At 45.6% G+C, this 26,264-nt stretch overlaps 1 protein-coding gene across 1 annotated transcript in view; it reads right to left on the reverse strand.

The window, feature by feature from the left end:
• LOC147683193 (uncharacterized) overlaps positions 1–26,264 on the reverse strand; it is a 502,788-nt gene that overhangs the window by 335,293 nt on the left and 141,231 nt on the right. Inside the window, exons 6-9 of the mRNA XM_086942506.1 lie at positions 24,639–24,734; positions 21,838–21,891; positions 1,704–1,775; positions 1,592–1,618 (exon numbers count right to left, since the gene is read on the reverse strand). Coding sequence (XP_086798632.1) covers positions 1,592–1,618; positions 1,704–1,775; positions 21,838–21,891; positions 24,639–24,734 — 249 coding nt within the window. The remainder of the gene's footprint in view (positions 1–1,591; positions 1,619–1,703; positions 1,776–21,837; positions 21,892–24,638; positions 24,735–26,264) is intronic.

A 26,264-nucleotide genomic window follows, 5' to 3' on the forward strand; every position in this document is an offset into this window, starting at 1 on the left:
AAAGAAACTTCAAACAAAATATGTTCGACTTTAGAGAAGAAATAAGGTTCAGTCTCCCCTTTGGGAAGTAATCAATTCACATATACCTAACACTCACTCCTCACCCAACCCTTGGGTAATTTACTACCACTTCAAATTCAGTACCACAACAGTAATGAAAATACTCGAGTTTTAATAGCGTGTTAAGAATTCTACTTTTAAGATCTTACAGAATATGCATCCATAATATCATAGCATAAAGAACATGCCATTCTTAACTTTAAAAACAGTTTTTAAAAACAAATAGAGTAGTCTTACAATTGAGATCCTCCAAAGTGCAGCGCAAATCAATTTATTTACAATACATACAAAACAAAATTGAAACAAAAACAGGGAGGGAGATAGACAACAACAATTGTCTAATCGAAATTGTTTAGACAATTGTTGTTGTTTGTTTATTTCCCTCCCTATTTTTGTTTCAATTTTGTTTTGTATTTATGGTATAAAATTACTTTGCGCCGCACTTGGAAGAACTCAATTGTAAGATTTCTGTTTTTAACTTTAAGAATGACGTGTTCATTATTTTATGATATTTCGGATGCAAATACTAAAAGGTATTAAAATTTGAATTCTTAACACGCTATTAAAACTAAGCGGTTTTCAATTACTGTTGTGGAACTGGATTAATAGTGGTAGTACATTGCCCAACGGTTGAGTGAGGAGTGAGTTTAGGGCTTATATGTGGATTGATGACTTCCTAAAGGGGAGATTGAATTTATTTGCTAATAACGGTGCTCTGTCCCCATCTGTTGTGGGGCCTAGTCTCGTAGTTCACAGACTTAAGAGAGGTCCATTGGGTGTTCTGCTAAAAAGATGAGGGAAAGACATGTGGGGGCTGCTTTATTTTTTTTATTAAGGTAACTGTGCTTTATAACTAGAATTAGATTCAAGGAAAATGAAGGCTTGGGTTTGAGGAGATATTAGTATAGAAGAGTCTCCTATAACAGAAACTATTTCGAAGGGCATTGACGTTCTGGGAATGGGAAGGGATAAAAAGGGAAAATTGTTCAAGGTATCAATAGTGATGAGGAAAAATGACTTTCCAGAAGATGTTGTTGGACCGTGGAGGGTTTGTCAAAGGGGTGTTCTGACAGCAGGATAAGCTTTCAACGGGAGAGACGCGCTGACGCTGAGAAGAAATGTTCTCCTCTGGTGATGATTGTTGTGGTCTCACAACACACAGCTCCTCCTTGCTTAAGATTGGATGGCTTTCTAGTCAAACTCAGTTTCCCTGCTCTTATTTGTTGCTTTCTTCCCTTCCCAAAGGAGCTATTGGTTTTGGTGTCAGTAGATTCGTCATTCGTCCTGTACTCAACACAGCGCTGCAGCTAACAAACCAGAGCCACGAATAAACTAAACCAATTTCCTGCATTTCAATACCTTCTAGTGGTCACTATTAAAACTGCATTGACATGTGGGAAATACAACATCGATACTGACAGGCACTGAAGACTACTATAAACAAACATTGGCAATGCCAATTGGGGCCTCTTGTTTCAGACTTTGCACCTTGCAGTCACAATGTTTCTTGGAACATATCACTTGCACATACCTGGTCTCCGGAGTATCCCTTTAGACCCTGTAGTAGAGAAAAGAGACGTCAAATGAGAGTAATCATGGCCTGGCTAAGATTCATGGAGGGGGCAGCAGTACTCTTACTGTACCTTGAAGCCAATCAGTCCTGAGCATCCCCGGTCCCCTCGGCTTCCGGGCAGACCCACAGGGCCCTGCTCCCCCTGGAATGTGAAGATTAACAGGAAAACAAAAATGTTAGTTTGCTTGACAGCAAGAGCCTATGATGTGCAACCTTCTGACAGAAGAAAATAAGTTACCTATAACTACGATTATCCAGTATTAGTATCTTTTCATAGATTCACATGCCTAAATCCTTCCTCATCGTCACAATGGGAGTCCCTCACCATCTCGACAACGGGTAATGATTCAGGCAAGTGAATCTATGAAAGATACCCCAATACTGGAATATGAAAATAAGTTACTTACCGGTAACTACGGTTATCCAGTATTGGTATCTTTCATAGATTCACATGTCTGAATCAGTCTCTGTCGTCGAGATGGGAGTCCCATGTGGGAATCCCATCTCGACAATGGGGAATGATTCAGGAATGTGAATCTATGAAAGATACCCTAATACTGGATACACTCTATTGCCTCAGACTGCTGCTAACTGTTTTTCACAAGAGTGCCCCATCAGATAAAGACAACAGAGTACCTAACAGACAAGAGATCTCCCAGCAAAACTTCAGCAGATACATTTTACATGGGTGACAAAGTCGACCAACGGGGGTGACTGAGACAAGGCAATATACAGGTAAATAGCCAAAACGTTCCTATGAAATACTAATGGGGTATTATTTTAGGAGATAGCAAACTGAGTGCAAAGCATTTATTATTTGTATGCAGGATCTATACGTTTACTTTCATAAGGCCTTTTGGTTAGAAGATGGACTTCCCATTTACTTATATATGGAAAGCACTGCTGGCACTACACAAAATGATGATTTATTGAAATTTGACCTAAAATTCATTTATAAATGAAGAAAATAAACATCAGGTACCTCTTTATTAACCTGGAGCACAGACTTTGCCTTCTTTGGGTACCTTTGGTGCAGACCGGGACGGACACCGGATTTCAGAAAATAAATGTGCCCCGGTCTAGACGAAAAGCATGAACACCCAAGTCTGCAGGTTCACTCTGAAGAGCACAGCAAATGGAGCCACAGCTCCATCCCTTAATTCCAGTGGCCTACGCCATGGGACCGGTTACTCATACGGAGCACTGACCTAGTCTGAGCTACTACATGCCTTATTGTGAGTGCCTGGCACATATCAGGTCAGAGCACGTGATAATGGGCTGTCCTCATTGCTGCAGTCACATGTGGAGGGGTGGTTTCAAACTCGGATTGTCACTGGAGGCCTGGACTGGCAGTATTTCAAGAGGGGGCAAAGACACATCCGCTGGTGGGTGTAGTGTGACTTCACTGCACCCACCTCATGGGGTGGGGTGCCTGTGGAGTTCTCTAGTAGCCCCCTTCCACCGTCCATGACCAGTTGTAGGGTTTCTGGGGCCATGGGTGAAAATGGAAAGTTTAATTTGATAATATTTGACATCATAGGAAATGACATCACAGGAAATTACATCAATTAACTATTATTCCTCTGGCATAACTGAAACGACTTTCCAAAAAGCAACTTTCCTATCAGCAAAACAACAAGACAAATATGAATCTTAATAAAATAAGAACGTCTATTTCAAAGTTCGAGTAAGTGGAAATACATTACATTAGTCACTCTGGGTGGACAATTTTGACCCAAACCTCTATAAAACTGGTCTTTTCTCAAATGTTAAGTATTTGTTGCCAGATCAGTACACTATTATGTATGTGTGGATGTGGTAGTTATACAGCACAAACCTAGCAGAAAAGCAGTTTTGTAGAGCGTCAAAGGCAAACACCCAGTCAAAATGTGATACGAAAAGTTGCTGATCTGTGAAATGTTAATCCATCATGATGCAGTGTTTCTTAAAGAGGTGAGTTTTCTTAATTTGGAGCTGAGTGGTGGAAGTCTGAAAGGATACAGCCAGTCCTTCAGGTATGCCCTCTGCCCAGTATTTCACCAATATAGCCAGTATTTTCATGTCTAAACCAAAACGAAAATGCTTGTCTGCAAAACATCTCTGGACTGGAATGTTTACTATAATAATTACTAGGGGCTGACATTCAGTCAAGCATTCCACCCTTCAAGTTTTTCTTCTTTTCAGTGAAACTCCCTAACTGCAATGAGTAAGCCCAGACGAAGACCCCATAACTCCCTGCAATATAATGCCATCTTCTCCTTGCCGAGAAGACCTATCAAGGCTGAAACCAGTCTAGGATTGCTATACTTCCATTGAGACATGGCTGAACAGTTGCTGTCTGAGCAGGGCCAAGACTCAGCTGCATAAGGTTGGCTCCTGACAGCAGTGACACATTGAAAGAAAAACATGGACTGTAATATTGCCCCAGAAGGATCACTGACATAATATCGAGGGACAGAATATCAACCATCAAAAATATCGTTGAAAAAATATCGACAGACAGAATATCGAGTTCCTATCTACAAACAGGTAAGTACTAAAATATCGAGTAAAAAATATTGTTTACTAAAATATAGTTTATAAAAATATCGAATTTACTAAAAACAATGTTAAATTAAATTAATATTAAAACTTAATTACTAAAATATACTTAAAAATTTAAATTAACATATAATAATTAAATAATTAATGAAAGTTATAAAAACATGTTTAATTCATATTTGTTAAAACATATATATATATAGTAACAAAGTATAATTAAATAATATCCAACATTATTTTTTTTTTTTTTTATAAAAGACCTTTATTGTGAGTATCGCCAACTGTCAGCATACATTGTCATTGCAGTTCGTCAGTACAGTGCACAAAACTTTGTATAAGCCCTGGGGGCAGGTCCGTTGAACCTTATACACAGCCTGCGTGCCGGCATCCCGGAGGCCCGGCGGCGTAAATTGATGGCATAATTCAACACATTACAATCTTATCGTGCACTGTTAGCCCTCAGCTTAGCATCAAGACAGTCGGCAATCACCGAATGGAGACATAGTAGTACGGTCTTGCATGAACCAGGAGAGGGCAGGAAAGGAAAATTGGGAAAGGGAAAAACTAACCTAAACTACCCCTAAACACCCCCCGGGCCCTCCCCGTTTGCTATTGAGTACCGTGAAGGAGTCTCAGTGACGCTTCCTATGTGAGTGATGTCGCGCATGCACTGGGTGTGTCCTGTACCCACCACCCACTTGCCCTGTCCACTAAGTCATGATACACCCAACCCACCCTCCCCGTGGACCGCCTACACTCTCCCTGGACCCACCACCTCCCAGAAGAACATTAAAGCCCCCCCTGCGGTAATTGCCTCAGTTCCATAGCATTCTCTAACTCCTCATCCTGATGTTCCTCGGCTGCCGACATGTCACTGTCGTCCACCTCCCCCCTTTGTTGGTACTCCTTGTAGAGATCCCAAAAGGACTTCGGTCTGCTCTTGGGCGGCAGCAGCTCGCTGTACAATTCCGTCTGAGTGCAGCAGTATTGGAGATCCCTGAGCCATTTCGTCTTGGTGGGGAGAGGTCCGTGCATCCAGCACGCCGCCACCACCCTTCTGGCCAACAACAACGCTACATCTACTAATCTACGCAACGCAGGGGCCAGCGGTTTGGAGAAGCCCAATAGCGCGAGCAATGGGGATCTCAACAGCGGCTCCCCTAAAATCTTTTCCAACTCCGCGAAGACCTCCTCCCAGAAAGCGCTCACCCCCGGGCACAGCCACGCTAAATGAAAGAAATCAGCGGTACCGGTCCTGCAGCGCTCACACTCCGGGGAGCCACGTAGGCCGTAGCGGTGAAGTCGCTCCGGGGTATAGTATACTCTCTGTAGAAATTTGAAGTGCACCAAGCGGTGCCTGCCATTAAGCGAGACCTTACGGGTGTTGGCGCAGCAGTAGCGCCACATAGCATCGTCGATGGGGGTTTGGAGATCCGATTCCCACGCCGCCCTGGGAGCGGAAGTGGGAAATGTCTGGTATGAAGGTCCAAGCTTGTTAACCATAGAGACCAATTTAGCCGGAGTTTTCGTTTTGATGATATGTGTCAGTTCAGGGACCTCCTCTGGCTCCTGTAGCGCGGGGCCCGGTATTTCTCTGCAGGCCGACCGTATCCTGTGATATTGGAACCTCTGCAGCAGCGACGGAGCCGAGGTGATAGGGGGGAGTTGTTCCCAGGTTTTCAGTGTACCGTCCAGGAACAAGTCCTCCATATTTTGCACTCCCAGGGCTTTCAAGACCTCTGTCACCCCCTTCTCATTGAGCGGATCTAGCCATAGGGCCCAGGCCACCGGCATCTGTGGGGAGTACAGTAAGGCACATCCCCGTTCTCTCAGCAGTGCGTGCCATGCATGGTTCGTCGCCTTAAGCGAGTCCATTCGCCCGATTGCTCGGTCTGATGGGAGACAAATTGTGGCCGGCAGGGGGAGTGGGTCAGCGAACAGCCTCTCTAGTATGAGATGTGGAATGCGGGTATCTCCATGGATCCAGGAATGTAAATGGGTCGCCTGTGCCACTCTGTAGTAGCGCTCCAAGTCCGGCGCCCCCAGTCCCCCCATTTCACACGGGAGTATCAGTGTCGCCCATTTGACACGAGGTTGCTTAACGCCCCAGGCGAGCTTTACTAGGACCTGGTTTAAGCGTTTAAAGAATGATTTCGACAATACCACCGGAATGTTGACAAATAGGAAGAGGAACCGGGGGAGCACTATCATCTTCATAAGGGCAATTCTGCCCAACAAGGAGAGGGGGAGCTTAATCCAGGCGTCCACATCGTCCACCAGTTTGGTAAATGCGACCCCGTAGTTGTCTCGGATCAGGATCTCAGGATCCGTGTGGAGACGGATGCCCAGGTATCGCACCGAGTCGTCCGTCCACTGTAGAGGATACTCCACCTCAAACGGCTGCGTGACTGGGGTCAGGGGGAAAGCGATGGACTTGTCCCAGTTCACCTTGAGTCCCGACAGCGCCCCAAAGCGGACCACTTCCCTGAGTATCGGCGATAGATTGGTTACTGGGTCCCGGACATACAGTAAGGTGTCGTCTGCATAAGTCGAGATGCCAATCTAATAGGTGGGGAAGCTGACACCTTCCAGGCTATGGTATTCTCGCATGGCACATGCTAGTGGCTCAGCCACCAGTGCATACAACAGGGGGGACAAGGGGCATCCCTGTCGAGTACCTCTACCGATGTGTATCGGTTCCGAGACCCTGTCGCCGAGGCGCAGGCGGGCCGAAGGGTGATGATAAAGTGCCCCTATTCTCTGCAAAAACGGTTCTCCCAGCCCCAATTTGCGCAATACCCTGATCATGAACGGCCATTCGACCGAGTCGAACGCCTTTTCCATATCTAGGAATATCGCCAAGGCGGGATTCTCCTGCTTCACATGCTGTATCGTTCCCAGCACTGTGCGGATGTTATAGGTCAGGTTCCTGCTAGGTACGAAGCCCGATTGTTCCGGCGCCACCAGGTCCGGGACCAGCAGCGCGAGTCTGTTGGCTAGAACCTTTGCATATAGCTTCGCGTCCACGTTCAGCAAGCTGAGCGGACGGTATGATCCACAGTGATCCGGGGGCTTCCCTGGTTTCGGGACCGTAACCAGCAGGGCTTCCCGCATCGAGGGCGACATTTCTCCCTCCTCGCAAACGGTGTCAAAGAGGGCAATCAGATGTGGGAGTAATAAGTCTTTAAATGCTTTGTAAAAGCCTGCCGTGAGGCCGTCAGAGCCTGGGGCACTCCCCGACCGCATGCCACCCAGGGCATCCAGAATTTCATCCTCGTGGAAGGGGGCCATTAGAAATTCCCTGTCCGAGTTCTTAAGGAACGGCATCGAGATGTAATCCAAATAGTCGTCAATCTCGGTTTCCGCACCCCCCGCCTTAGAACGATACAGTTCCGAGTAATAGCGTCGGAACGTCTCCAGTATCTGATCTTCCTCAACCACCCGGTTGCCCTCCGGGGTCTGCAATTCATCTATCACTAACGGTTTACGGGATCCCTTGGCCATACGGGCCAGCAGGGCCCCCGGCCTCTCCCCCTCCCCGTAAGCCCGAGCTGTGGCATACTTTCCCATATAGAGGACTTCTCTATCCGCAAGCGCGTGATATTCCGCCAGCATGGGCACTAGGTCTTGTCCCGCTACTCCTCCCGGGTCCGCCAGCTGTTCCCTCTCTAGGGCCGCCATCTTGTTCTCCAGGTCGGAGAGGTCCCTTCTAATGGAGCGTAGGACGCTGGAGTGTTTGGACATGGCCATCCCCCTGATATAGACTTTGAAGGCCTCCCACACAGTGAAGAAGCTATCTACGGAGTTAGTATTGGTGGCAAAGAATCTTTCTATATCTTCCGCCAACTCCCCTCGGAAGGCGTCGTCTAGTAGCGCATAGGGCGGGAAACGCCAAGTGTAAGGCGGGATCCCCTTTCGGTCGGTGGAGAGACTGATCAGGACCGGGGAATGATCCGATAACGTGCGTGGGAGAACTGCACACGAGCTGACGCCGCCCAGAACCGAGGAGGAGGCGAGCCAGTAGTCTATCCTAGTGTGTATGTTGTGATATGCTGAGTAATGCGTGTAACCGCCCTGCGTAGGGTGCTTTTCCCGCCAAACATCCACTAGATCCAGCTTCGTCATTTCCGCTCTCATGTAGACAGCAGACGCAACTGGTCTTCGAGTAGGGCCCGCAGAACGGTCCCTGTCAGGGTCAAATACAAAGTTGAAGTCCCCCCCCCCATAGCATCTTGGTGTGCGTGTGTGACCTACAGGTGGCCGACAGTGCTGCATAGAACTCCGGGCTATCATGGTTAGGGCCATAAACGTTTACCAAGAGCAGGTCCAGCCCCCTCCCCGTACACCTAGCCACTACATATCTACCCTCAGTGTCCACAGATAGCGGGGTCAGTTTCAATCTCGAGGCGGGGTTAACCCAGGTGATCACGCCACGGCGTGGGAGGTGAAACCCCCTGCTACCATATTTCCTGCCAACCCTCTAGCCTGCAACATCTTACTGTGTACGGGCAGGTGTGTCTCTTGCAGCAGGGCCACATCCACATGGTGTCTATTAAGAAAGCTCATTACCTTCCGTAGCTTGCGGTGGTCATTTAGCCCTCGCACATTCCAGGTCAACAGGGACAGCGCGCGTTGGGCCTGCGGGCGTTCAGACATTACAGCAGCAGACATCGTAAAGCACATTGTGCCACATTAACTCCATCGGGAGGTGGCGAACCCTTAAACAGTGCATTATCGCTCAAGGCAAGCAGACAGTCACTCCACTCAAGCGCACTCACCATACGCCAGATACTCATAGCAAACCACAGGCCCTTCAACTTTCGAACAGCAACAAACCCCTCAACTCTAGCCCCACAGCCCTCCCCCCTGTCCCCACCCCACCCACAGCTGACCACCCCCAACCCGGCCAGACAGAGCCCCCCACAATTCCCCATCAACTCAGGTACCCCAAAGTAGCGGGCGATACAAGTCCCAACTCCCTGGGGAGTGTCTCAACCAAAAGCACAGGGGCAAAGCGTGCCGAAACTGCATAAAACCACCAGCGGTGTAAAAGTTTTTTCTCCAGTTCCGCATCCCCTCTTAGCCCCATCGTGTTGCAATGCCTCACACTGAATTCACCCAGTTCCCCCCCGCCCCCCAACCCGTCCCTGAGTACAACACAGTTAACGCCTCACCGGCATTTGTAGATTGTTCCAGCAACAACTAGGCAGCAGGAGCCGCTGCGATATTACTTCACCCGTCTCCTAGCACTTGTCTCCAGTTGGGTCCAGGACGCAGCTCATAATATGGAGACTCACAGTGTACCCACGGCAGCATGGCCAACAATGACACTTGCAATAAGTGCAGAAAAAACTAGGTGTACTGCCTCAGTCCTGTTCCTCCAGGGTCGACGCCTCCCCCGAATCCTCTCCGTGCTGCTGTTGGTGTTCCTTGCGTTCTTTGGCCCAAATTTTCAGCGACTTCTGTAGTTCCTTAGGGTCCGTGAGGAAGTACGATTTCCCGCCGGTGTTAATCCTCAATTTGGCCGGGTACAGCATCGCATAGTCTAGGCCCAGCTCGCGCAGCTGTTTCTTATGCGGAATGAACTGGCGGCGCTCCTCCTGTACTTTGGCCGTGAAGTCTGGGTACAGTGATATTTTCATGCCTTCCACCTGGAGTTGTCCTTTTTCCCGAGCCAGCCGCAGGGCCGCGTCCCTGTCCCTGTAGTTTAGGAGCTTGGCAATGATGGGTCGGGCGGTAATCCAGGTTGAGGCTGAGGGCCCAAAGTACGATGCGCCCTCTCCACGATGAACATTGGGGAGAAGGCCTCCTCCCCAAGAAGCGTTTTCAGCAGGCTTTCCACGTAGAGCTCCATCTTGCCTGTCCGAGTCGATTCCGCCACTCCCGTTATGCGAATGTTCGATCTGCGGGAGCGCGCTTCTAAGTCCTCTGCCTTGTCACGGATCACTTGGAGCAATCTGCCGAATTGTCTACGGTCTTTGTCCCACTCGGTCTGTGCCTCCTCCGCCTCCGTGAGGCGCCTTTCTGCCATGTCGAGGCGCTCCGCGTGTTTGTCTACTCGTTCCGCCATGCGGTCCATGCGGTACGATAAAGCGTCTATCTTGGAGCCCACCGCCTCTATGCTGTTCTGGATTCCTTTCTCCATCGCTGCCAGCAGATCTCGAAGATCTGTAGGGGCCGTGGACGCTGTGGCTCCTTTCGGGGAGGCTTCCGCCGCCGGGGGCTCCGACCCCTTCGTCTTCCGGCGGTCAAACGAAAGTTTGGCCTGCGTTGCATCATGTTTCCCCATGATGAAGACCCAGCACCAGGGAGGGATCCTGTCTCACGAAAACCACCCCGTAAACGTCCAGGCAGTGCCGCAAGGGTAGTGCTTCGCTCACTCCTCAGCTCCAGAAACGTTGGCACTGGCGGGCCAAAAATGGCGGCTGCGGCGCAGGTGTAACCTCCGGGGTGCGTCTTGTGTCGGAGTTCGCCAACCGCCAAGAACTGTGCCGGCCCCAACGGGCGTGCTAGCGGCAGTGTCCCTGCAGTTGTAACACCGCTGCGAGTGGGCTCCCAAGTGAGCCGTGTCGATCACGCGGACCGTGCGCCACCCCAGTATCAGCGTGCTGCACTCTCCGGCTCCTCTGGAAGTCGAGGCTGCACGTCAGGTGACGTCGTGCGGCCTGCTCCGCAGGGCAGGTCGCGGCTTCAGGCCTGGTCCGCGCCTCTCTCCGTCGCCGATCGTGGACGGGTCGTTACCCACAGCTATCGGTCACTCCGGGCCACTCAACCGGGTCGGGGAGGCACCAGGGGTCACCAGGCACCGAACTCAGCTAAATTGGCATTCAGTAGGATAGTTTATCAGGATGATTTAGGGGCTTAGGCGAGGAGCCGAAAGCTCACACGTCCGCCATCGACGCCGGCTAGCTCCGCCCCCCTAATATCCAACATTATTAAAGTACAATAACAAAAGTGTAAAAATTACTATTCCCACTCCAAAGAGTGCAATCGTAGGGAAAGCGTTGGACAGCGTAGGGGTTAAAATTACTATTCCCACTCCAGTGGGTGCAACAGTAGGGAAAGCGTTGGATAGCGTAGGGGTAAAAATGAATATTCCCACTCCAGTGGGTGCAACAGTAGGGAAAGCGTTGGATAGCGTAAGGGTAAAAATTACTATTCCCACTCCAAAGAGTGCAACAGTAGGGAAAGCGTTGGATAGCGTAGGGGTTAAAATTACTATTCCCACTCCAGTGGGTGCAACAGTAGGGAAAGCGTTGGATAACGTAGAAGTAAAATCTACTATTCCCACTCCAGTGGGTGCAACAGTAGGAAAAACGTTGGATAGCGTAGAGGTAAAATTTACTATTCCCACTCCAGTGGGTGCAACAGTAGGGAAAGCGTTGGATAGCGTAGGAGTAAAAATTACTATTCCCACTCCAGTGAGTGCAACAGTAGGGAAAGCGTTGGATAGCGTAGGGGTAAAAATTACTATTCCCACTTCAGTGGGTGCAACAGTAGGGAAAGCGTTGGATAGCGTAGGGGTTAAAATTACTATTCCCACTCCAAAGAGTGCAACAGTAGGGAAAGGGTTGGATAGCGTAGGGGTTAAAATTACTATTCCCACTCCAGTGGGTGCAACAGTAGGGAAAGCTTTGGATAGCGTAAGGGTAAAAATTACTATTCCCACTCCAAAGAGTGCAACAGTAGGGAAAGGGTTGGATAGCCTAGGGGTTAAAATTACTATTCCCACTCCAAAGAGTGCAACAGTAGGGAAAGCGTTGGATAGCGTAGGGGTTAAAATTACTATTCCCACTCCAGTGGGTGCAACAGTAGGGAAAGCGTTGGATAGCGTAGAGGTAAATATTACTATTCCCACTCCAAAGAGTGCAACAGTAGGGAAAGGGTTGGATAGCGTAGGGGTTAAAATTACTATTCCCACTCCAGTGGGTGCAACAGTAGGGAAAGCTTTGGATAGCGTAAGGGTTAAAATTACTATTCCCATTCCAGAGAATACAACATTAGGGAAAGTAAATACTTCATATATTATTTAAAAAACTATAAATTAATATCTATAAAAAATTAATTAAAAATAATTAACAATTTAACATAATATAATAATTAATACATTAAAATTACTAATTAACAATAATTATTTCAATTAGTTACATATTAATACAAATTAATTACAAATTAAAAATTAATTATTTAATAATTAAAAATTAATTAACAATTATTTCGAATTAAATAAATTGTATTATTTAATTAATTATTAATAAATTACTTCCCACCCTATTCCCCTATAAACCCACAACCCGCTACAGAAAATAAATTATTAAAATTAACATAATTAGCAATTAATCAATTCAATTAAATTAATTGGCAAATAACATTTTAATAATTACCCATAAAAACTTAATTAATAATTAATTCTAAATAAATACCAATAAATAATTTTACATATTTAATTAATTATAATTTAATTACTTCCCACCCAACTGCCCTATAAACCCACAACCCGCTACAGAAAATAAATTAGTAAAATTTACATAATTACCAATTAACCAATTATTTAAAATTAATCACCAATTAAAATGTATTAATTAACAAATATAAATTAATTACCAATTAATTAAAAATTACTACCAATAAATAAATTTACATATTTAATTAATTATAATTAAATTACTTCCCACCCTATTCCCCTATAAACCCACAACCCGCTCCAGAATTAAATTACGCAATAATTATAAAAACAAAAATCATTAATTAAAATTAATTATAACATAAATACACACTTTTCACACATATTATAACATATAAAAAACACTATAAAAAATTAGATATTATTAAAAAATCGATATTTTTAACTATCTATATTATATACTTCGATATCTTAACTTTCTATATTTTTAACAGTTGATATTACATCACTTACCTTAAAAACAATATTTTGAATATCTATATTCTGTCCTGTCGATATTTTGTCCAATCTATATTTACAACTCGATATTATGTCCAATCGATATTTTGGATTCGATATTATGTCTTTGCACCGCCCCGGAAATGATCAGTGTCTGAGATGTATTCAAACATTCTTCCCATCACTTTTTGTTTTTGTTTTTTAATAAGCAAACATGTTATTAGGACGTCTTGGGATATAGCTTTAATCTGTTTTGTATCCATACATATATATTTTCAAAAAGGTCTGGGTGCACTGAAAGTAAAAATCTAATGTTAAAACCAAAGCCCATGAAAGCTAAGTACATCAAGAAAGTAGGACATTTTAGGACTGGTTAGTTATGCTGTTCAATATTCACATTCAACTCGACTCAGGTATCATGCATGGTGCAAAAGGTTTTATACTGCATAATTAGGGCTCCCGGTTTTATGGTATATATTTTTTTGACATTTCTGTCCGTATTCATCCATATTTATTATTTGCTCAATTTATATGTATTTATTTTGTGTTTAGCGTAAAGAAAAAGCTGGAATAGGTATATTTCCACATTTATTTAATAAATACAAATAAAATCACGTCTCAGTGTCCAGGGGTTCTAGAAATTCCCAGTACAATGCAATTATCTGAAAATATTGATTTTGTAGAACAGCTCAAAATATGTACCTCTATAGGTATTTAAAAGTCATAAGGAAATCTCTTTTTTTTAACTGCCCCTTCCTGTCAATCTGCACAGTCACTGACCTGCAACGCATTGTTGACAGCAGTGAGAATTGCCCAAAAGAAGAACTACTCTCTGTTTTTTTCCATATTTAAAAATAAATATAGACAGGAAATAGATGGTTTTGTGTCTGTATTTATCTACAAAAATCAGTACAAACGGAAAAATGGGAGCCTTATGCATAATCAAGCAAGTGGATAGCCTTTTAGCATAACACAAATGAGTAGTTACTTCTTCACATAAACAAAGCTGACTTTTGTTGAATAGACATGGCTATGCGGCGCCATTTGAATGGTCACTGTGTAGGAAACAGTTGGAGGGATTTTGCATGCAGGTGAATTGGAATGGGGGAACCAACAGCAGTTTGCAGACAAGATAGTTGAAAGAAATTATTATTTTAACATAAAAAGTAATTAAAGAGATCCCTGGTACCCCCATCCCTGGGCCACACAGCACTTGCCTATGGATGCAAGTTGCAAGAGAGGGAGGGGCCCTCTCCTGGGCATCACAGCACTAAACCATCAGCACCAGGCCCACAAGAGAGAGGCGGCCTTTCCTGGGCCTTGGAGCTCAGGCCACAGCTGGGAGCCCTCAATGACAAGAATCACCTCCTGCTCTTCTGTTACTTAGTTTTAAAATTGAAAAAAAATGGTTTCACAACTCACCCACCCATTCCTTAAGGCTCCCTTCCCTATACAGTAGCCAACCTTTCGTTGTAAATTTGCAGGAGTCTGTACACCTGTTGTTTCATCAAGAAGACATTGACTTGGGGGTTAGAAAAAGTTGGTGAGTTCATTTTGGGCGTTTCATTTCATAACACTAGAGCCTAAATCATGGTCCTAATCTATAAAAAACAATGTGAGATAGTTATGAAGGCATTAACCTTGAAACAAGAAGCCACGTGTTGCATTCTTGGTTCTCCTACTTACTCAAACTGTTTGATTTTGGGCAAATCATGTTCTCCCTGTGCCTTTGTCCCTTACGTCCCATTAGCTCTTAGGCTGACTGGCCATCTGAATGTAAAGATTTTTAGGGCGGGCACCTGCTGGTTTAGGGTTGCTTCATTCTCAGATTTTACATTCATCATGTTTAGCACCTCTAAAGGTAAACATTCTGAGAAAGTGCCTTGATTGGTCACCTCAGGTGCTAGAAGTCCTTGCTTCCAGTTACCAAGTAAAGAAAAGCTGGTCCCTCGATTTCTGCGCAGTGATCGCTCCCAGTATTCAGTGCTGGGATATCCGGCTGGACTGAGCCACTTGAGGCTTTCCAGCTGGCCTCTTTACTCGGTTGTATGTGAATTAATGGAAAACGTTTTTCTCGAACTACTTTGTGATCGTTACAATTTAATGGAAACGGTTTTATCGAATTATGGTTTTAACGTTGGTTTGTTCGTTTTTATCGAAACCTTTTGGAGGAATGTCTTTTTTCTTGAAAAGGGATATTTTTATCCTGTTTAAACTATTTTCTACTCATGCTTGTGAAGCAGAAGTTTCCAATGTTGAGCTTTCGTCATATCAACTGTCATTCTAACTGGAAGGCGCCAGAGGGAGCAGTGCCACACGACTTCAGTTAGCTCCGCCTGCCACACAAAAGGTAAAGTTAACCATTTGCTAACACAAATCTGCTCTAAATGTAGTGTTCCTTTTCCTTGCACTAAACGGAATAGAAACTACATTTGTGTTCTATTGCAGTGCCAACAATCCTGAAAAGAAATGGAAGTAAAATATATTAACTCCAAGCGTGGTAGACTGTTGTTAAGTACAGGAGGGCACATCTGCAGCAGAGACAAAAGTTACAAATAAAGTTTTCTGGGAATGCACTCAATATCAAAGAACAAATTGTTGGGGATGTGCCTGCACTGTTTTTTTTAAATTGTGGGCGCTGCATGTGAACTTTAATCTTTTGTTCCAGAGTTCTATTTCTAGTGACATTATTTAACAATAAACATTTGCCATCCCTTGCTTCCTTATTTGAAATTCAATTAATCACTGACACAAAATACTTATTGTACTGTAGTTTCGATTAAACTGTTTTCATTTAAATGCACCTTTACATTTTCGATTCAAATGCATTTCCATTAAAAATGTTTCATCTCTTGTTCAATGTTTTGGTGTTTCGTTCTAAATGACTTTCCTTAAATAAGGTTGTCCATAACTTAATTTCCTCCAATATGCTTTTTATGGTTTTCTGTGACTACACCTACTACCCTTTGATTTACATCACCTATTGTCTAACCTGTTTTCCTGCATCAGTTCCCTGTGTGCAAAAAGGGGGACATTTGGCGTCCCTCAGGATCTCACTAAAAGATACAGGGCAAAGAACACAAATGTGGGACAATCCAACACCCTGCCATCCTACATTGCTGGGCCATCAAGCCCATGGTGCCCTCCTCATGGCCTCCCAGGGCTGGGTCATGACTTGAGGAACATAGGGGCCCTCCCCTGGGTTTTGCAATGCTAGATCGTTTCTGCAAGTCCCAGCAACCACAGACAGTCGCAGAGAACTAGTTCCATAGGTCGTCTGTAAAGAAAGGCCCTCATTCACCAGCTGGAATGTAAAATACAGCCATAACTTGGGTGCATTGGGTCCCTAACTTACTTAGGCCACTGCACTTGCTGCACTTTTGATAGCCACAACCCTGAGTGGGGGCTCAAGGTCCTGGGCTTCACAGCACTGGACCATGGCTGTGAGCCAGAGGAGTGAGGACACCTTCGGCCCTTGCTGCTCTGACACACAGCTATAAGGCTCATGGGGAAAGGGCCAGTCGCTTTGCAATGCTGTAATAGGCCCGAACAGAAGCAAGGTACATACTCACCACCCCGGTCTACAGGCTGTGCAGTAAAATCCAGGCATAATTTGATTTGGGTGCACTGGGCACCAAACATGCTGTGCCCTTGAGCTTCTTCACCTGCTGTACTGATAGCTAAGCCCTTAGAAGGGCCCCATTTATTGGGCCTACAGTGATAGTCAAGCCATGGCTAGCACGCTGATGGAACAGGGGCCAGTTGTATAGTAAAAGCCTCATGCCCTGGTTCAAGAGAGGTAAATTGGCTCACCATCTGCTGGCTGAACAGTAAAATGCGCCCATAAATTGGGCTTCACCAGTAATAGTTACACTCCTGAAGGGGCCCTTCCCCAGGGCATGCAGCCATGGTTAAGTGCTGTGAGACACAGGGAAGGTGGGCCTTCCTCCTTGGGCTGCGCATAGTTGCATCGATATGGCAGAGGAACGTCCTCCCCTCACCAGGAGCAGCAGCTGCGAAACTTGAAAAATAAAACGATAATAAAGCATGCTTATTATCGGTTTATTTTTCTTCTCCATAGCGTCAGTTCTGGGGATGGGGCCATGGGGATGACAGGCACAAGGGGGAGGGGTAGGTGCACTGTTGTCAGGGCGCATGTGGGTTTGGACGGCTGTGTCAGTACGGTCAAACCGACCTGAACACTGAAGCTGTCTCCAACCCGAGCTGCGTTTCCGGATTGGAAAAAGCAGGCACAGGCTCCCAGTCTCTCTGTTAGAGCAAATCCAGGCCTCTCAGGCCAATCATGACGCTGCTCACATTCCTGAGAGCAGGAATATATCTCGATATCACGCAGTCTTTTTCCCCGCAGGGAATTACAACGCGGTCGTTACAACAACCGCGTTGTAATTACGCATACCATTACCCCTCAAGTCATAACAACAACTTGCCGGAGGGCGCTGGATGTTGGAAAATTTACAATTCCAACTCCAGTCTGTGCGGGCTCCAGTCTGTGCAGGTGTTGGATTTGAAATCTAACACCTTCTCCCCCCTCCGCAAGTCGTTGTTCCGACTTGCGGAGTAATGGTATGCGGAATTCAACAGGTTTGTGGAAGAAGGAGTTTCGCCATACAGATAAATATTTTCCCTATAGAAAAAAAGAACAAAAAATGTTGTGTGAAACTGCACTTGGACACAAATGTCCACTTAATAATACACTGCGTGTAAGTGAATATAAATGATTTTGGGACATCAACTGAGAATTGATAAAATATTGCCAGAATATGATCAGAATCTGTGACTGCTATAGCTTCCCTGGGTTACTCCTGCAATCCTTAGTGAATTCTAAAATAATCTAAAATCTGTTCCATATCCACAACCCTGGATGAGTACATTTCGAGGTTTATTTTTAGATTCAGGCTCAACATTTCTATACACAAGGGACCTTAAGGAGTTTGCTAATTTTGGTGCAAGGATACTGGAGGACTGGAATTCCCAATTATGGATTGTATTGCTAAATGGGGATTAACATCACGGCCCCTGAGATGAAAGTCCTTTGCTGTGTATTTTTCTCCAATTTCAGTAAGAGTGTTGAGCTGTGGGGAATCATTGAAATTCTCCACCTGCCCTGCCCAGAGAATGTGTAAAGTCTCACTGAAAGAGCTGGTATGTGATGAGGCGGGCAGGTTGAGATTAGGGGCTAGAGAAGACATGGGCTTGGCTGGGTGGAACACTGTCTGTTCTCTCAGTGCTGCTGCAGGAGTCAGGCAAGGGCTAGACTGTGCTTGTAGAGCGCGGAGGCCCAGTATCTCCGGTCTCACAATTATCGGTCATGCGCTTGCAGACTCAATAACTCCAGGCCCGATACAGTCAGTATTGTGAGTGCCAAAATTTCATCTTGAGTTATTATCCAGGTGAAATTTCGTCTTTCGTAATGAGGTTCGTAATAGGAAATAGGAAGAACAAGTTACTTACCTTCAGTAATGCTCTTTCTGATGGATTCTGAATCTAACCATTGATTCCAGACCTTAGAATATTACCTAGGCACCGGACTGGACTGGGACTCTTTTTTAATAGTAGTGCTCCTGAGCACCTATAGGTGGCATTGTGTAGCTCCACCCTTGACTACACACTCCTCCTGAGGTGATTGAGCAGACATATTAGCGCCACCTCTGAGCCCTGATGTCAGCGTCTTATCATTTTCCCTTTCTGCACCCTCGGACGCTGAGTTTGAACAACCATTGGTACCAGCGAGCCGACTACTAATTTGAGATCTTTATAAATGGTAAAAAGAAGCCACTAAACAGAGCAGAGAGGTGGGAGGGTGGTGAGGTATTTGCAGTTAGAAAGAACATTCCCCAGAAAGAGTGTTACCGCAGGTACAAATCTTTTTCTTCTGATGCACACCTCTAAGCAGATTTCTCACCTTACGATACCAAAGCTGTACCTTCCCAAGGTGGAGGGTCTGTGGAATGGGCACAAACCAAAAAGTCTTGCAGAATGTGGACGAAATGCCCTTGGCGCCGAACCTGGCTGTCAAGGTAGTTGTGCTTCAGGATTGCGTGCACTGACGCCCCCATCACAGCATGGCAAATGTCAAGGACAGTGCAAGAAATAGCTATAACCTGCATACCCTCGTGTATTAAATTCAAATACAGTAAACTAGTTAAACTTGTGTTGTCAATGTGTGCTACCTGGTAGTCCTGACCAGCTCCTGTCAGGTAATATAAACAAAGTTTATTGAGTACAGATCATGTCACATGTAGACAAGGTGCACTTTTCTTAAGCCCTTATGGTGCTCTAAATTAAATTGAACCTTCTTATTTATGAAAGCATAATTATACAATCTTTATCCATATTTTCACCATAATTACTGACATTCGAATAGCCAGCTAAGCAATACACGAAACAACTGTACAACAAAAAATGCCAATATTCCATTGATGTTCAATGTTAGTTTGATATGACATTTATTGTAGGATTCGATTAAATGTCAAATTCCATAGTTTTTGTCCAGTGTTGCTGTACTCAATGCATTTCCGGAGACCCTTCATCAGGTGAAGACTATAAATGCAAATAATACAACGTTTCAAACTCACAAAGCAATTCTCTTTCAAAAATAAATCTTACAGCTTTTTAGGACAAAGACCCACGTCCCAAAACAATATAGCTATTCAATTTGTGTATTCAAGCTTTTGATCACAAGAAACTGCAGTCCTTAAGTGCTTGCATGCATGACAACTAATCCCTGACATCCTAGCCATGCAAGAAACCAATACAATCAATGGTGACCCAGCTAGCATGTGCCTGATACCTAAAAACGACTTGCCAAGTGCAATAATGGTCACCAAAACCCTCTCCTTCTAGTGAAGATAAATACCTCATGAGAAACTATGCACGTCTCACCTATCCGGTCAAAATTAAACTGTGAAGAGATGTACTAAAACAAAAATGTGCGTATAACCATTACAACTCATCACCACGATGCTGCCTCATTACGCCATAATTCACAAACATAAATACACTTACTGACGAAGTTATTCCAACTTACGAATAATGCACTAATGTACCCAAAGTTCGTCCTGATCTGTATAAACAAGGACAGGCCATACACATGCTAAGGCAGTGGTAGCAACCACTGCCCTGAAGAGATAGGCTCTCGGACATTCTGGAGGCTACTTCTCAGCCAGTGCGCAGCAGATCTAAATACTGAGGACTATCAGCCTCAACAGCATCCCTTATGCACAGCCTTCTCTTTCTGTGCAATATAGAACCCCACAAAAAATTGATCGTTGATTCGATGGTCCTTTGTACAGTAAATCTAAAATCTTAAAGTAATTTTAGGGTCCAGCCAGTGGAGCCTCTCCTCTTTTGAAGAGCGAGGAGGAGCAAAGAACATAATCATAGTGATAGATTGCCCAATGTGTAAGGGAGTCACAACTTTTGGCAACAGTGTTACTTAAGTCCTCAGCACCGAACAGTCTGAGAAAAAGGTGGTGTAGGGTGGTTGCAATGAAAGTGCCTGAAGCTCACTGGCAGTTCTCTAGCACACTGGTGAAATAACAAAGCTGGGAGTGGAACTCCAGACCCCCACCGAAAGGTGTGGAAAGAAAGGAAACGATGTCACCACACAGGAGTCTGTCACTTTCAAGCCGGTGGGCAATTAAGGGTGGAGCCGCATGATGCCATCCAGCAGCACATGGGGTCACTGCAATGACATTTTTTTCCAGATCCAGTCTGGCACCTTGGAGTATTCTAAGGTGAGGAATCTACAGTTAGAAGACGCCATCTGAATGATTTTTCACTCAAGTTGTACTGCCCCTTCTAAAACAAAAACTTCTGGCGCTAGATCACCTAATTGCACAGGGGCGCAAGAGCAGTTGCACCCGTTTTTCGCAGTGCAAGTCCTTTTCCACAGGATTTTGTAACCTGGTTGGTAACACTGACCATGCGGGCATACATTTTCCAACCACTCAATGTAATGGAGTGTTTCTCTCATTTGAGGTGTGGCCCTACACAAATGAAGCAACGCCTGTGCCCCTTTGCCATATTACCAATGGGAGCTCTGGGGCACACAGGCTTGCGGGAAGTGCACTAACTGTGCCACGGGGGGGAGTGATCCACAGTTAGCTGAGTCCCGAATGCATCTTCTGTGATCTTTAAGGGGTCTCTGGGATCCCCATTTACCTTCTGCAAGTGAGTGAAGTCACACACTGCACCCACCTGTGAAGGGATAAGGGGGGTCCTTGGTCTTCTGTAAACTAAAACCAGTCTGCTACATGCTGTGATGGACAGAGCAGCACTTTGAAACAGCAGCTCTGTCTTTCACAGCAGCACTGCATCCATTGCAAGCCAATTCATGCTTGGTAACTGTGCAAAGCTAGGGACTGACCTCAGGATACAGGCCTCATCCTGGCGCTGCACGTAAGTAAGTAGTCCTCTGTCTCGGATCACATGAGGCGTTCATGGCAGAGCTTGGGTCTTGCTTCTATCATGCCTGAGGGGACACCAACATCCAGCACCAAAGGTGTTTTCCACTTCAAAAGAACAAACACCGCCTCAAATTACACCAAACTCCGACTAGGCTTGGGGTCCCACAAGGAATGTGTTGCAAAGAAGGGGATTACACTGAGTGCTTACGTAGAGAACCTGCTCAGTGGCCATGACATTGGAAACATGCCCTGGCTTGACTTTAATATTCCAGAAAAGTCCATGACTTACCCATAACAGGTGAGGAGTGAGGGTGGAGAGCATGCATACTTACATTGGCCCCGCTAGTACCGGGCTCCCCAGGTTGGCCTCTGGATCCAGAACTTCCCTGCAAGTAAAGTAAAAAGAACATGGTGAAACCCAACACGCTGTAACAGGATGAAGTGAAGTACACAGTAATGCGGATGGCTTTTAGTTGCATAGTGTGTAATGCGAGTGACCTATTTGTAAAGCGCGAACATATCACCCCCTTAAGGGTTTCAAGGTGCTGGGGGCCGTCGGGAGATTAAATGAGCTATTGCCCAGTCACATGATGGTGAGCTGAGGTGCTGCCGGGAACTTGAACCCCATGCTCCGAGTCAGCTGCTCTGGCCCCTGCGCCACACCTCTCCTCTGTAACGTTTGCAAAGGTTTTCTGGTGCAGTCTGTGATTGGGTGTGAGGTGTAGTATGTGATGGCACTACTACTGAGGCCCACGGCCTGTAATGCCTACTAATGAGGCATACAATCTATGATGGGCTAATGCTGAGGCGAACAGTCCAAGCGGGCTAATATTGAGGCACACTGCCTTTGATGGTATAATACTGAGGCACATGGCCTATGACAGGATGACGTTAATGGGCAATGTCTGCAATGGGGAGGATATTGAGGAACACAATTTCATGAGAGTGATACTGAGGTGCACAGTTTGTGATGAAGTTGATCCTGAGAAACACAGGGGGTTGTCATTGAGGTACACAATCTATGGTCTATTCGAGTTCACAGAAGGCTGTGTCAGCACAGCTAGCCTTAACAGAGGTACACCACCTTTAAGGAAGATAGATGTTACAGGAGGACACCGTCAGAAATGTTGACGGGACTGAGTTTGCAATGGTAGCAATGATGCTGTGGTCCACACATTCTTTCTCCCCGAGCCCTATACTCTCTTCCACTTCTCCCCAGACCCCGGGCAGGAAACATGAAAGTGCATCCCCAGCCAGGCCAGATGTGAGCACAGCTGCAGGCTGTTCCCAGTGCTTGGAGAACAAGCAAACTGTTTTTGACTTACATTGCCTAACATTCTTCCCTTTAACCTTCTCAGTACTGCCCAGTTGCTCAACGCTTCATGCCTATTCAGTCCAAACAAAGCATTATGGACTGTGTAGTTTGCGTGTCTACTAACAAAAGAAGGGGATCGCAAAGGTAATCTATGTCAGGCACACAAGTAAGAAGTGACCTGAACTTTTCTTCTTCCCCCAACCCAATGTCCTCCAGAAAACGGCCTGATCAAGATGCTATTTACTAACCTCCTTGTCCAGCCAATGACCCTAAACCTTGCTGAGGTTGTAGACTTCGAGCACGATGGTATGACGCAAGATTATAAGCAGTCCGCGCAAAATTATTGAGGGCTTCCTAAAAATACCCACCACCAAGAAGTTTAACTAACCAACACTCAACAGTGAGCACTCAGCCTAGACACTTGACAGGCACACAAAGTGCTTGGGCTGAGCACCTTCTCTTGAATGTCTGGACCCACACACCAAAGGGGCTGAAGGCAGGCATAGGATGACAACAAACCTCCCAGTGCTTAATTTGTCAACAAAAAAAGGAGGCCAGGCCAAAATGTTTTAGGGGCTTGCCCCTGCACTGCAAAATGCCTGGGTTGCTGAATATTAGGGTGCCTAGTTTTGATTCCACCTCATGCTTTTTTTTTCCACCACCCAACACTTTCTGTTTATTTCACTCACTCTTGCGGATTCTTTTTCAGCCCCATTTTTTCCTTTGTCAATGCTGGCCTAGCTTTCTCTTCTTCCTTTCTCTCTCTTTCTCTGGGTAAAAGTCTGATGATGACAAACAAGTCCTATGCAAAAAAGAAAAGATGATGGACGGAATGCTGAACAAATCAAACATTCACACCCAGTCAAAGATCTGGGTTGAGTCCATCGTATTTTTTGCTTGCCGTGCCATTACAGTTTGGATCAGCCATATGCAAATCAGTCTGTAAGACTATATACCTGGATGGTAGCAACACTCTAATCCACCGCCTTCCAGACTCGACACTAACCCACCCATAAAGACATTCTCCACAAAGCTGCATGCCTCCTCAACTGCCCCCTGAAACATGACCACAATACCCTGCTCTAATGGCATTCCATTAGCTTTATCTCGGGAGGCTCTTGGCACTTCCGCTTCCAGGTCACCATCAGATTGAAAGAAGAACTGCAAAAATTAAAAATAAAAGAAGGCAAAGGCCATATATGCACCTACAACATCTGTCTCCATCATAACCGCAACAAACGTGGTCCAGTTTAGAAACACACAACTTCCAGTAAGTTCCAGTAGCAGTCAGTTGTGCTCGTGGGAACCAATGACCCCTTCACCCATTGACTATACCTTTGCTTTTGACAACATACAGCGCTATAGGTTTCACCTATGAATATGGCACATACATACTAAGTAAGCCTTGGTAAAAGCTGTTATGTCTGTCTGTCCAGCACGTATCTTGTAATAGCACCTCCTATGGTGTCAATTCTAAATTGTTCTTCATCACTTCCTGAATGTCGTTTGCATCAAAGGCGTAGCGCTCACACTAAATCGTAGCCACCCACGTGATATCTGAAATTTTGCGCCTCGGACAAGTTCCCTCCCACCAGCTTTATCCTAAACAGCACATGAAATGACCTTGAGGAACCCAAAATCTCAATGAACAGAAAAGTATTGAAGCTCTTCGTAACAAACACCGTTTTTCAATTGGCTAATTCTCACACAGATGCGCAATGAGATCACAATGTGGACAGTCCCCGGGGAAAGCGGGCAGCTTGCAGAGTTACTGGACCGCGCCTTCGAGGCCGGCTGAGACCGGGGCCGCGTTCTTACCTTTGTTCCCACAATCCCCCGCGGTCCGTGCTGGCCCGCTGATCCTACGCAGGTGCAGAAACATCCGTGGCAGCACACGCGCTCCGACACCGCCATCTGCAACAGAGAATGCTCTAGTCATTTATTCATCTCCGTACAGTGCTATAAGGACTGAGGGGGGTTGTAAGTAGAATACGCCAGTAATGGGGCAACCAGTTAGCAGCTGGAAAGGCGTGAGCAGTGAATGAAGACGGGCGTCGTGTGGTGGGGTCCTTCCGGAGGATGGAGGGGGTTTAGGAGGGTGCCTTCGAGAAGGCTGAGGTGGCCGATTCAGGCGAGGGGGTGCAAAGGAAGAAAAGGAGACTTTTATGGGGCTGTGGACAGTGGAGTTTTAAAATTCAGACTCACTCGAAAAGGAGTAAATATTGCCCCAAGCAAAGCTAGAAATGAAATAAGCATTGCCAAAACCAATAGGTTTTGTCTATGTCTGAGCTACTGGCTTTGGTAAAGGTGTTTTAGCCATGTTGGACACCATTGTGGCTACTGTTCAGCATGGCTAAAAGTTAGCGTCGTGGGGTGGGTTAGATTGGAGTGGGATAGATTGGGGTGGAGTGGAAGGGGGTGGAGTGGGGTAGATTGGCATAGAGTGGAGTGGGGTTTTCCGGTTGGCTAGGGTAAGCACTTAAGCCAGTCAGAACCCACCACCCTAGTCAGGGCAAGTAAGTTACACACTAAAGATAACCTGCGCTCACCCTCTGGTAGCAGGGCACAGAGCAGTCAGGCCTATCATCAGAGGCAATGTGTAAAGCGTTTGCACAACACACTAACATAGAAACACAATGAATACACCACAAAAGAGACTCCACACAGGATTATATAAAAAATATATAGGGTATATTCTACATAACACAGGTCCAAAACAACATGAATCAAATACTGTGCACAATATGCAAATCCTGGGATAGTACTCGTTATCCTCACGGTAAAACAATCAACACAACATAGATTATAACATTAGTTCATTAAATTCAGCAGTTTGGTAAGACCAACAAAACACATGATTCACTATATATCCCCAGAAAACCATAAATATGTTGCAGGTAATGCAGTCTTATTTAGAGGCCACAACAGCCGCACCCTGTGCAGGTAAGAGTGGTGGAGTCCAGTGGGGGGGGGGGGGAATTTCGGTGGACAATGAAGAGAAAAAATTAAATAGATAATTAATTTTACCACATCATCGTCCATCGAAATCACCCCCCAACCTGCCCCACCGCCCCAATGCTCTTACCTGCACAGGGCGTGGCTGGGTCACAATATGGAAACCCAGTGTATTCACAGAACATAAGACCCGGTGCCTCTGCCCTTAATCCAGGTGGATTTCAGTAGATTTTGGGACCCTCATCTAAACAAGAGTATTTATAAACCAGGCGGAGGCTGCATGAGCACCTGCGCGCCTACTCGTCATGACATGGGAGCTCAGGCCAAACATGAGTAATAACTGAGGGCATCTTTTGAGGCTTCACCCCATAATGTCACCATTGATAAGGAAGCCTCCGATTAACAAAATGCCCTAAGGTATGGTCCGGTGGGGGTGCACACCCCATAAATACTAGTGAGGAGACCTCTCCTGCCCCCCCAAACTCCCCC

This window comes from Lissotriton vulgaris, chromosome 11 (assembly GCF_964263255.1).
Source record: "Lissotriton vulgaris chromosome 11, aLisVul1.2, whole genome shotgun sequence".
Classification (NCBI taxonomy): Eukaryota; Metazoa; Chordata; class Amphibia; order Caudata; family Salamandridae; genus Lissotriton; species Lissotriton vulgaris.